Source organism: Culex pipiens, chromosome 1, assembly GCF_016801865.2.
Source record: "Culex pipiens pallens isolate TS chromosome 1, TS_CPP_V2, whole genome shotgun sequence".
NCBI lineage: Eukaryota > Metazoa > Arthropoda > Insecta > Diptera > Culicidae > Culex > Culex pipiens.
The window spans coordinates 127,519,711-127,532,086 of NC_068937.1; the positions used below are offsets into that span (position 1 = coordinate 127,519,711).

Sequence of the window (12,376 nt, forward strand, 5' to 3'; positions counted from 1 at the left end):
ATTTGCAAAAAAAATCGTAATTTGATTATCCCAAGGTTCACATGATGAAATTTCTGTGGAGAGTGTAATTTGAGGTACAATCAGCTTAAAACTAGAGACTCTAAATAGGGAGACTGGTCGATGTGAATTTGACGTACCCAAACAGACACAAGTTTGACGTATCCAAACGAACATTTGCCTTTACGCCCAACTTGGCAGTGTTGGCAAGCACAAAAAATACGTTGCCAGATCGATTTAGCAAAGTCTGGCCAGTCTCCCTATTTAGGGTCTCTACTTAAAAACATTTAAAATGCATTCCCTTGCGTGAAAAGGGAGGGGGGGGGGGGGGGCGGGGTGTCGGAGTCGTCAAAACTCGAATGGAGTCGGAGTCGGCTAAATTTTAAAGAGCTGGAGTTGGAGTCGGAGTCGAAAATGTCTGAAATCCCGGAGGATTTATTAACAAAATTTACACGAAAAAAAAACTTTTCATCAGGCAGTTCAACTCTCAAAACTTTATTACCATTTTACTTATTTTTAAGTCTCGTCCAATTCGTTGACATTTTTTTCATCCATGGTTCAAGAGATTTAAGAGAACCTATTAGTTTTTCGAGCATATGTGATGAGATTTTTGCATTATTGTGAAAATGTTGGGCAGGAGTCAGCTAAATTCAGAAAACCGGAGCCTGACTCTGCAGCCTGCAGTTTTTTTCATTTAACTAAATAAAACCAAAATAAATTATTGAAAATTATCTGTTATCTCCATTTTAGTCACTGCCGAAAACAGGGGATATTTAGGGCTGCAGTCTGAATAAATACTGTTTACTTAACCCTCTACTGCCCAAATTTTTTTTCGCATTTTTTTTATTTTTACCGTGTTCATTTTGAGCAACGTTTGTTCTACGAAAAACTTTACTTATCTTGTTTTATGTTTTTCTTGTTTTATTTTTAGTATTTGAATTGGCATTTATCATGTTTAGTTTTTCTTTTTTTTGAAGCATTTGGCCTATTCTACCACCTCCTATCATTGCATTTTGCCTATCTAATTTTTTCATGTTTTTACAGCCACTTTTTAATTTTTTGCTTGTTTCCACATTTTCTTCTCCTGAATGGCACCATTATCATTCAAATTGTAAAAAATGCATACAAGCATAGTCTGGGACATAGTCGGAAACGAAAATTTTTAGCTGTCGGTTTTTCACCCATTTTTTTTGTGAAAAAAAATATTTTAACATTATGAAGATCAACGAAAAATTTCTGATGATGACCAATGGAAGTTTTGGAAGCGGAGCTTTCGCGATTATCTGGACCAGCTCTCTTCAATTCCTCAAGTGTCGTCGTCGGATGAAATGGCAATTTTGGCTAGATGAGGTCTGTTTTTTATCAAGAATTTAGGGTCTGACGATCGGGACCCCACCCACCTGGCTGTGTCTTTTGAAGATTTGCTGTTCCTTGGTGAGAGCTTTCCATCATTATTTGCTATTTGACTATATTCCCCTTTATTATAATATAATATTATGAATTCAATAACCCTCCTACCCCTTTCTCACTTTCCCATTCCCCAATCCCAATTTCCCCAACCCCAATTTTCCCATTTCCACTTCCCCCCTAAAAATATAAATAATTGCCAAATTACACTAACGCATCACACCCAACTTATTCGGAGCGTTTGGTACGGTATGTCCACGCATCCTTCCTCCCCTGTTGATTCTGTGAAACCACAAGTTCTTCCAGGATGCTTTCTTCGGACTGGCTGCGCTTGTGTTCGATTAGATTAGATTAGAGACAAGCATAGTCTGGGACACCACAAAAATTACTGCATACTTCTTTTTAATTAAAATATAGGAAATGTTAGTCACATACAACAAACCAACCCATAAATTTTCTACAATTTTAAGAGTTCGTCGTTCCAATGCTGTTTAAAGATCAAAAATTTATTGAAAAATGAATTTAAATCAGGAAATTGGATTGCTGATTTTGTTGTCCTGTTCCAACATCAAATCATTGTGCAAAAAAAATGCTTCATCAGCTGTCCTCATTCGTTACATTTCTACCTAAAATGTATTTTAAATTTAAATTAAAACATTTACTTACGTAAATGTGAAAATTGATAACCAATCTTTTGAAAATATAAAAAAATAAAATAGAATATATTTAAAGAGCAAGGGAATTTGCGGCTTTGTTTCACAACCAATTTTGGATTTCCAGAATAAAATATGTATTATTTTTTTCAAATTCGAGAAAACCGGGACACAATAGAAAAAATCCCAGGAATCATTAATTTGCAGTTTTCGAAAAATCCTGGGAAATCCTTGGAATGGACGCACTAGTCAGAAGGAGCGCGCTTTTATGACATGACAGAAATAGAAATGAAACTTTTCGGAAATTTTCTGATCTTTTAAATAAAAATATTTAAAAAGAAATATAATTTGGTTCAAACTTGACTGTCAAAATTATCTATTTGTAGACCTTTTCAAAATCAGAGCATAAAATTTAGCTAAAGTTTCATTTTTTAACATTGAAAATCGGACCAATATTTTTCGAGATACCGTCAGTTGAAAAATTATGGCTAATTTTGTGACACTTCAAAAACAATCATCTATTCGAATTCTTTGTGAGGCCTGTTTCTTAGAACTTAATAGCCCAATAAGCAAAATTTCCAGAGAAAAAATTGTAGGAAATTTTCTCAACTGTTCAAAACGATTTGTTCAGGGGTGCTTTTCATTCAAGAAGTATTTTTAAAATGCAAACTAAAAAAACGAAGAGAGATAAAAATATGTCTAAAAGTAGCTATATGAGCACTTTTCGATTGCAAATTCACAATTTTTTTCCAAAAAGTCCTAATTATAACCTATAACTTTGCCGAAGACACCAATTCGATCAGAAAATCCCTTCTTATGATACATAATTTCTTACATTTCCATTTCCTTTTTTTTTATAACCAGCCCCAAAATTTTACGGAGACATGAAAAACTATGTATGCCAAATGACTTTTTTTTAACATAGGGAATGGCATGACCAAAGTTTCATCAAAATCAAAAAATACAAAACGCAGCTTTGCGACGAACAAAAAAACCAAAAAAAAATCAAATTTATTGTTTTTAAGCAATTTTTTTTAAAGACATATGGTGAAATAAAAGGGGTTATTTGGTTTTTAAGCAAGATGAACCAATGACGTCAATTGGGTTCTAAAATGATGCTTAAATTTGTGATATTTATTGTTCACAACGATAAAGCTTATTTTTCTGAGTACAATGACCCTTTGTACGACCGCAAAGGATTAACATCGTGGCCCTTCTTGACAGAAAAGGTCCTACTTGACAGCTCGTTCCAAGGGGACCATAGTTGATCCATCGAAAAAATGTTGTCTTGTCAATTTATTTTTTTGCATTAAAATAAAAAAAAAGTGATCAGAAGTGATTTTTAAGCGTGTTTTTTTACTGTTGTACATAAAAATTTACATAGGGCTTTAGGACCCTATTCAACCATTTGAATTTTGAGTTATTATGTAAAATTTAAAACGTAACCTACCAGCAAAATGTCCATCTCGCCGCACTCGTTCGGCTCCAGCTTGGAGGGCAACCGAAATTCGGAGAAAACAATCTGCAAATTAAACAAACCAGCAAAAAAGAGTCATCATTTTAATAAATCATCACCTTTGGGGACAATATGACAAAACCAAAAATAACCAAAAACCAACGCCTACCTGGATCCGCTCGGCGGTATCTTCCCCGGTGAACTCGTACCGGCGTATCACGACCGACGGAAACAGGCCCGAGTGCTTCGAGTGGGACGGCGCGATGCTGCCGTTCCGGGTCCAGCTGGACTTGAAGGTCTCGTTGCGGACGTCGGAATCTGGAGAGGGGGAGAGGAAAGAAGGGTGGAGATAAAATTTTGACAATTTGTTTACTAACCTCATTTTGAGCATGTTTTTATGTTTTTGTAAGAAACAAAATTAAAAAAAAAGTGTTCTAAAAGAGTTTAATAATTGTCATAAATTGGCGTGACTGTGATTTTTTGTTGACGTCAAACTGTGTCAAAATAGCACGGTATGATCGGAACTTAATTTAATATGAAGAGTGTCAATATTGAACGGAGTTTTTACGCTTTTATTGAATAACAAACATTACAAACTTGCTAAAACGTCCCTTTTCAGAAGGGGCGAAACGGATATACTGTTTGTTTACAATGAAGATATGCCCTAGCGGAATGTTGAACCCAAAATGTATTAAGATACCCCCAAGAAGAGTCAAACAAAGCTTAATGGAATTTCCCACAACACTGAAATTCTCCTGGGAAAATCTTCCCAGAAGGAGGATTCCCAACTGTCAAGTGGTTTTCCGCACATCGCAGTGGGGGGAAGGGGATTTGCCGAAACTTTCCAGATTAGATACGATTTAATTAAACTATCCCAAGGGCCGCCAAAAGATAAACCCTTGCCGCTCATTGTTTCCGTCGAAAGTTGTTCCCTTTCTTCCAACTTATTGCGAGAGAAGGGGGGGAGAATTGTCATCGCCGTGGCCTGCTGTTTGCACTGCCGTTTGACAGTTGAACATGGCCGACTTTGCACTTTTGGGCTCTTGGCATGCTACGAGTTGCAGATTCTTGGGGGGAAAGACCTATTTTCATCCCCTTCCGATGATTAAAATTTTCAATTTCAATCGATGAAATCTAGATTAAATTTTTAAAAGGTCCTATCTGCATAGGAAACCCATGAGGGATAGGTTGTTTTGAAAATTTAATCTAGAAATATATTCGGTATTTAGATCCTAACATTTCAAATGGGCACATAAGCTTTGTAAACAAAAAATGTACCCTTTTCACTAAAATTACAGTAAGCAAAAGGTCTTTGTTTAAATAGCTTTTGTGCCTTTTAGATATAAAATGCAAAATTTGTTTGCAAACTCGACTTGAATGACAACAATAGCCGCCACTACCCTACTAATTAAAAGGCAAAACCGCATCATTGCCAAGTTTGTAATCTTCCCGCAGTTGGATTCGAGTTGTTTACAAACACGTATGAATGCAAAATGCCGTGGAACTTCTCTGGATGAAATTTTGTGGGTTAATTTAGCTCGTACGAGCGTTGTAACGTAACGTGCCAACGTCAACATGGGAATATGCTAATTTTCGAGTTGTAGAATTGTGGATGAACTTGGTATTTGTGGGTTAATTCCATTGCCGTTTTGAGTAAACTATGGGAATAGTCGGAAAACTTTTGTATTGTCAACATTTTATCGGGGTTAACTGACAGTTGACTAGTCCAAGCAGGCGTTCAAAGTCAAAACATTCAGGTAACGTTAAATCGATTTTGCTGTCAAACGAAACATTCTTTTGAATGTTTGACAAACTGAAATCTTTGTTCAAAACATTTCATCATCGTCCAAAAAAATCCTTCCCACTGAGTCCGTTGTTGTCTAAAAATGGCTCTCCACAAGTCGCAAACAAAGTTCACCAAAGTACGCCATTCGTCGTTGGCATGGCCCGCTGCGATGATCACACCTTTTGGGGAGAAAATCGAAAGTCTCGGTCACCACCGCGGCCAACTAGATCTCCGATGACGCATGAACCGTTGACGGCGTAACGCGAGTTCACTGATCAACGGGGTACACTGACTGTGAGTGAGTACCCACCGTTTTCGTGATTCTAACCTCGAAATTTGTCGAGAGAGAGAAGGAGACTTTCGTGTCTCGAAATCCGACCAACAGAAGGATAATAATAACTAGCGCAGAACCCGGCGGTAAAAATAGCGATCCTGTCCTGTCCACCACTTCTTGGCTTGTTTGAAAGGAACTCTTATTTTTGAAATTTACTCTTGTGTTATCCGAAACAGAAACAAAATGTTTTACGATCGAACCTGAGCCGGGCGGACAATCAACGCACGGCCGCGCCTGACGAGACTCGGAATTTCAGATAAACAAAAAACTTATTTTTAGGCTATCACTTTGAGAATGGTTGGTGATAACCTAATTTTTCTTTTTTATTCAAAAGTTAGCCTTCACCGAGAAATATGAATCAATTTGGGTGCGGATTAGAATGAGAGTCATGCGTGGCCCGAAGGTCTTCATGCTGGTTGAGGTTACTTTTCTTCAAATTTTAAAATAACATTCTGACCTAAGCGGACGTAGACTTACGTCAGAAGTTCAAGACAAAAAGCTTTTGATGATCGTGAAAATCCCACGCAGCAAATGTTTTTCGTGAATGGTTTTTCATTTCCTTTTTTTTTCGAACCGAAATGACGACCTTAAAAAATATGACTTATTTCTATTGTTGAAAATGGCGACGCACACCTCAAAAAAAAGCGAAGATCAATAAACCTTGTCAAGTATTTCATATTTCGGAAGTTGAGTGACCAGTTCGGGACAGCGTCGAGGCCGACTCGTTCCGAGCCAGAGGGAATTCCTGTCAAGCCGGCCAACTAGATTTGAGATGGACAGTTTGTTTTTGCAAGAATTGAGAGTGAAGGAAGTGTGACAGATTGTTGGGGCGTAGAATGGCTGAGATTTGCGAAGAAGTTTGAGAAATGCAATTTTTAAATTTTTAGTAATGATAATCTCCGAGGGAATCAATCACTTATTGAAAAACCTCTTAGATCGCATCTACTGGTGATAACTTTATCAAATTCTTTCACAATAGAAACATGCATGATAATGTTTATTTTCCATCAATTTTAACCCTTTAAAAAGTTTATGTTAACAAAAATTACGAATTTGATTTTTCTGGTGGCACCTAGGAACCTTGGAAACGATCCTAATTTTCAATAAATTTGATTTTTCCTGAAGTTTTGATTTAATCTAATGAAAAAAAAAAAAAAAAAAAAAAAAAAACTCTCAGCAATCGAATGCAATTGTCAGTTTACTCGAAAGTGCTAGCACAAAATTTTCATATCTGGCAACACTCTACGTCAATTCAGAGTATGCCATTGTATTCTAGTCCCCCATGTCAAACATGAGCAGATTTGGAGAAGGTCGATGTTGGACGCGAGGTCAATTGGGAAGGGATGACCCATACGTTGATTACTTATATATGTATTTGACTGGCTCGTCGTTTTATGCAAAATTTAATTGATCAAATCAAACCAGAACAAAGTTTTTTTATGCCTTTTGGGCCACAAAACAACCCCCTGAAATTTGGGAGTGATTGGTTGCGTCCACACTTTGCGCATTTCATTTAATTTTTTTATGGAAATAAGTATGGAAAACCCCTCTTTGTTACATTTTGATTCACTCGGAAATCACGTTTTAGACCAGTTTTGATAACGCTGTATTTTTTTACAGGAGCAAGATAGAACAATACTTTCTTCGGGAAAGTTTTAGAGAATTTTCTCAATTTTAACGCTATTGTGTTGGTTTGAAAAACTTAGTGGAAAATAAAAATGATAAAAATCAAAATGTAAAAAAGAAAGTTTTTCCATACTAATTCACATACAAAATTGAAATGCAATGCGCAAAGTGTGGACGCAACTAATCGCTCCCAAATTTTGGGGACTTATTTAGGGGCCTAAAAGCAACCGAAAATCACATGTTCTGAAAAATCGACCATCTCGAGCCATCCTAATATGCTACAAAATTAAAACAAAAAGATTCATTTTAGTCATATTCTAAATCATATTTTGAAACATTTTGTATATATTAAACCCTCTAACCGCCCATGATTATTCCAAAGCATCACTCAGTTTTAACTCGAACATGAAACAACTCGTTGATAGTCATCAAAATTTCATTCATTTTGGTCAGTTTAGGGACCGTCCAAAATCTCATCTAAAAAACTAACTTAATCCACCTATGTGGTTGATGCCTTCCTCACTTTTTACCAACAATGGGTAATATGAGTGGTTTGGACACATATTTCAGCTATTTTTTTGAATCCAGAAAAAAACGTACACACATATAACTTAAGTAATCATAACTCGAGACAAGGTTGCCAGATCTTCAATATTTTCGATTCGTTGGAAAGGTTTTTCGATTACCTAACCAACGATGGGTCGGATGGTGGATCCGGACATAGTTTACTTACATTTAAGTGGGATCCGGCTTCAAAAAAGTGCATCAATATCACTTAAGTGGTTGTAACTCGAGACAGGGTTGCCAGATCTTCAATGTTTTGGACTCGTTGGTAAGATCTTTCGATAACCTAACCAACGATGGGTCGGATGATCCGGATAAATGTGAAAACACATTTTTATATATAACTTTTGAACTACTTATCGAAACTTCAAACAATTCAATAGCGATGTATGGGACCCTAAACCAAGTCGAATGCAACCGGTTTGATCAAAATCGGTCCAGCCAGCGCTGAGAAAACTTGGCAAGAATTTTGAACACATACATACATACACACACACACATACACACACACACATACACACACACACATACACACACACACAGACATTTGTTCAGTTTTCGATTCTGAGTCGATAGGTATACATGAATATAGGTCTACGAGCTGTATTTCAAAAGTTCATTTTTCGAGCAGGATTATAGCCTTACCTCAGTGAGGAAGGCAAAATATAAAGAAGGTATTTTTTTCGCAGTTTTTCGCTACTCAACTGTATTTTTTTTTGAGCCTGTCAATTTTAAAGAAGTTGATTTTTTTTTGAATCTGCATTAATCCAGAAGGGTAATTTTTTCATCAAGAACAAAATTTTTCATTTTGATATTTCGATTTTTTTGTAACTTTGCAGGCTAATTTCACGATTTTACGAAAAAAAAAGCTTTGAAAAAGTTGGTCGTTGTTGAGCATGGCTGTTAAAGTTACGCGCGACGGACACGAACAACGTAAAAAAAAGAATCAAAAAAAGTAACTTTTTCAAAACTTTTTTTTCGTAAAATCGCGATAACTCGTAATGATTACAAGCAAATCCGTTATGTTTGATATCAAAAAGTGTGTAACTGTCTGCTATAAATTCGGGGCAACTGCTATGTGAAATGGCAATGAATAACCCCTATTCGGATAGTCGAATCACGATTTTTTTTATGTAATAAAAAAAACTTTGATGTAAAATTTAAAAACTTCGATGTTGCTCTGGGCTAGAAGAGATTTCAAGTTAATGGTTTAAAATTATATAAAAAAAAATCAAAACATTAAAAAAAATCGAAAAACGAAAATTATTAAAAAAAGTCAAAGTAGTTATGTCACAGACATAACCGGAATGGCGTAGACTTACGTAAAATTTAGATATGTGGACATGTGGGTTTTCCATATATTAATTTGAAGAATTAGCTATATTCTTTAAATAGATTTACGGAATATGATCATGAATGGGAGATGGAATTCAGCTAAGGGCGTTATTTCGGGGTGGTTTTCTTTCAAATTGTATGTAGTGTTTGGTGGGAATGATGAACAAGAAGAACTCTTTCGTGAGAAAATTGGTGGCCCTAAAAAGGACCGATTAGAGTTGGATGGTGGCGTTGGTCGCAAGGCTCGGTCTTGGCATCAGGCTCGATCTTGGCGTCAGGCTGCAGCCGGGAGATGTTCTGTCCAGATGGGTGATAGGCCGCGGTGGATGCTGCAGGTGCTGGCGTTGTTGATGGATACGAAACCGACAAAGTTGTTTAGGAAAGCGTGTAGTATTTGCGAATGATGTGGTGCGAAATTTAGATTAGGCTGGTGTATCAACCAAAGTCAAAATCGGCCGATGATAACTAAAATACGAAACATACCTTCGTGACTGTGTTAGAACATTTCTACCAAAAACAAGGTCAAGGCATGTGCGCCCAAATGTCGTTGTCTGTAAAGGATTGGAAAGCAGATCAAGCTTGAGGTACTCTTTCATAAAATCAACAAATTTCAAATTTTCCGGTTTGAGGATATCAATGTTAAAATCCCCAGACACAACAATGCGGATGTCCTGCTTTGCATACCAGAACAAATTCCGGATCAAGAAAGAAATTTTCTGTTTGTATGTTGCACTTGGCGAAATATACACAACAACAAACAATGTTTGAATCCCATTTTCTGAAACTTTTGTGGCACAAATATCCCCAAACGAATAAGCCTCGAGTAAAATTGGATCATGTTCCTCACTTAACTGCTCAAGATCGTGAGGCATGGCCGTCGAAGAAGACGAATTTTTCTGGAATATTGCAACCCCCCCGGCCCTTACATTGGCACGTTTAAACTCAGCGATACAATGGTACCCCTCAATGCCCACATTAGAACAATTGTTCAACCAAGTTTCACTCAATGCCAGGAAATCGACTTTGGTGAGCAAGAAATCAGTCGAAACATCCAAATGATCCCTTAGTGCCAAGACCCGTGCCGACCCCTAATTGGACGGAACACCCATTCGAACGGCAAAGAGAGAAAAGAAAGAGACGAAGGAATTTTAGCGAGCCGAATGGGGGGAGGGGTTGGGGGCGAGAGCAGCCTCAGAAAGCTGTGCATTCCGTCACCCCCCCAGACCAAAATTTGTTCCTGAAATTTAAATTCAAATTAGCTCGCTGCCTCGTCCCGGGAGGAACGAGGGATGAGGGCAACTCTTTCAACAGTTTGGAATTGGACACGACGCAATTCTTTCAGAAACGCTCGCCGCGAATGCGACGAGCTAGTTGTTGTTTCACAACCACGGCTTGACCCACGAGAGGCTCTTCAGCGGAAGGCAGCAGGCGCGCGCCTCATCTCGTTGATGCCTCGTCCCGGGTGGGACGAGGGACGGGGAGTGAGGCAACTCCGAACCACGGCAACCACGAAAGATCCAAACGGTCCGGCCATCGAGAGGCAACTGGCTGACGGTGACGTCGAGAAGGCGATGCGCGCTTCTTTTCCAGTTCTGGTCCCTCTCTCCTGCTGCTGCTGCTCTGGTCTCTCTCCTGCTGCTGCTGCTCTGGGCTGAGCTTTCCTGCTGCTGCTGCTCCTGCTGCTGCTGCTGCTGCTGCTGCTGCTGCTGCTGCTGCTGCTGCTGCTGCTGCTGCTGCCGGTCCGACGTCTGAGACGTGAATGATAAAATGGGCTCTGGCGCGCGTTCTTATAAAGCCTTTCGGCCCGCTACTTCCCCTCCTTTTTCGCGACCGACACTCGGTCGCGTTGCTCGGATGATTTTCCCCTCAAAATAGGTACTTGACATTCCCGTCCGTGAGTGGGAAGCGCTCATTTTGCTTGCAAAATCTGTGCATTTTGAAAACATTTTAAAACATTCAATTGTTTCAATAGTTAAACTATTTTGCCAACAATGAAAGTTTTATAGCAAATTGCTGAATAATTTTCGAATCGAATGGCACATAAATCGTGTCGATTCGATTAGAGGGAAGGAAGATATAAGCGTTTGACGGATGACGCAGTAATCCAGGGCCTTCGGCCCGGGTTTTTTGGAATGACACCCCAGTACCTTCGACAAAGACGTAAGTCTACGTCAAAAGAAAATAATCAAAAGATATTGATTAGAGATTTTAAACTAGGCTTAAAACAACAGAAGAAAAATTTAGTTTTTTATAGAACAAAAGTTGACAAATAACCTCCTAAACTCGGAAAAATAAAAATATTTGGTGTTTTACCTTTTCATAACCCTCAGCTGCCAAAATTTAGTTTTTACATGATTTTTATTTTTCCCGTGTTCAGGAGATCATTTTTTTATATTTTTCTTTTTTCATTTTCAGTATTTTAGGGGAAATATACCAATTTTAATCACTCTAAGCCGTTCGACCAATTCTCATCACTTTTGCAGTTTTCCGCTATTAAATCAACATTTTTAGATTCATCAACAATGCAGAGTTGCTTGCTTACTTTTATTTGAGCTATTTGTTACTTTGGAACAGTCAAAAACACTTTATGAAAGCTGTAATTCACGATCAAAGTGCTGATAGGCTGATAATAGAAATAGGCTGAGAAAGGGTATATTTCCCCTAATTTGAATTTATTTTGTTAAGTTTATGTTTGTTTCTGAAAGTATTTGGCTTACTCTACCACCTCCTATCATTACCTTTTGCCTATCTAGTTTGTTCATGTTTTTACAGACACTTTTTCAATTTTTTACTTGTTTTGCACATTTCTTACTACAGAACGAAACCATTATCATTTAAATTGTAAAAAAAATGCTTAGGGACATCGTGTGGTACACCTAAAAAATACTGCATACTTATTTTCACATAATATAGAGGAAATGTTAGTAAGACACACGGCCATACTTTAAAAATGACATTTTTCAAAACACTGGCAAAGTCAAATAAAACAAGTCACACTTCCAACCTTAACATAACATTAAATTTTAAGAGTTCTTCTTTCCCATTCTTTTTCAATATCAAAAATTTGTTGAAAATGGATTTTGCTTTATAATTGCAGCGAATTTCGTTGAAACATACTCTCATTTTCGCTGGTCAGTTGAAAAAAAAAAAAATGCACGAAGGGTGAACTCAAGTTCGTGGAAAATCAACACAAAAATTTAATTTTCAGACAGAATTGA

The 12,376-nt window shown here is 37.5% G+C and overlaps 1 protein-coding gene across 9 annotated transcripts in view; it reads right to left on the reverse strand.

The window, feature by feature from the left end:
* LOC120423345 (suppressor of lurcher protein 1) overlaps positions 1 to 12,376 on the reverse strand; it is an 80,204-nt gene that overhangs the window by 12,424 nt on the left and 55,404 nt on the right. For all 9 annotated transcript variants that reach the window (XM_039587121.2, XM_039587117.2, XM_039587119.2 and 6 more), the window contains 2 exons: positions 3,683 to 3,831; positions 3,508 to 3,579 (listed from right to left, as the gene is read on the reverse strand). In XM_039587121.2, coding sequence (XP_039443055.1) covers positions 3,508 to 3,579; positions 3,683 to 3,831 — 221 coding nt within the window. The remainder of the gene's footprint in view (positions 1 to 3,507; positions 3,580 to 3,682; positions 3,832 to 12,376) is intronic.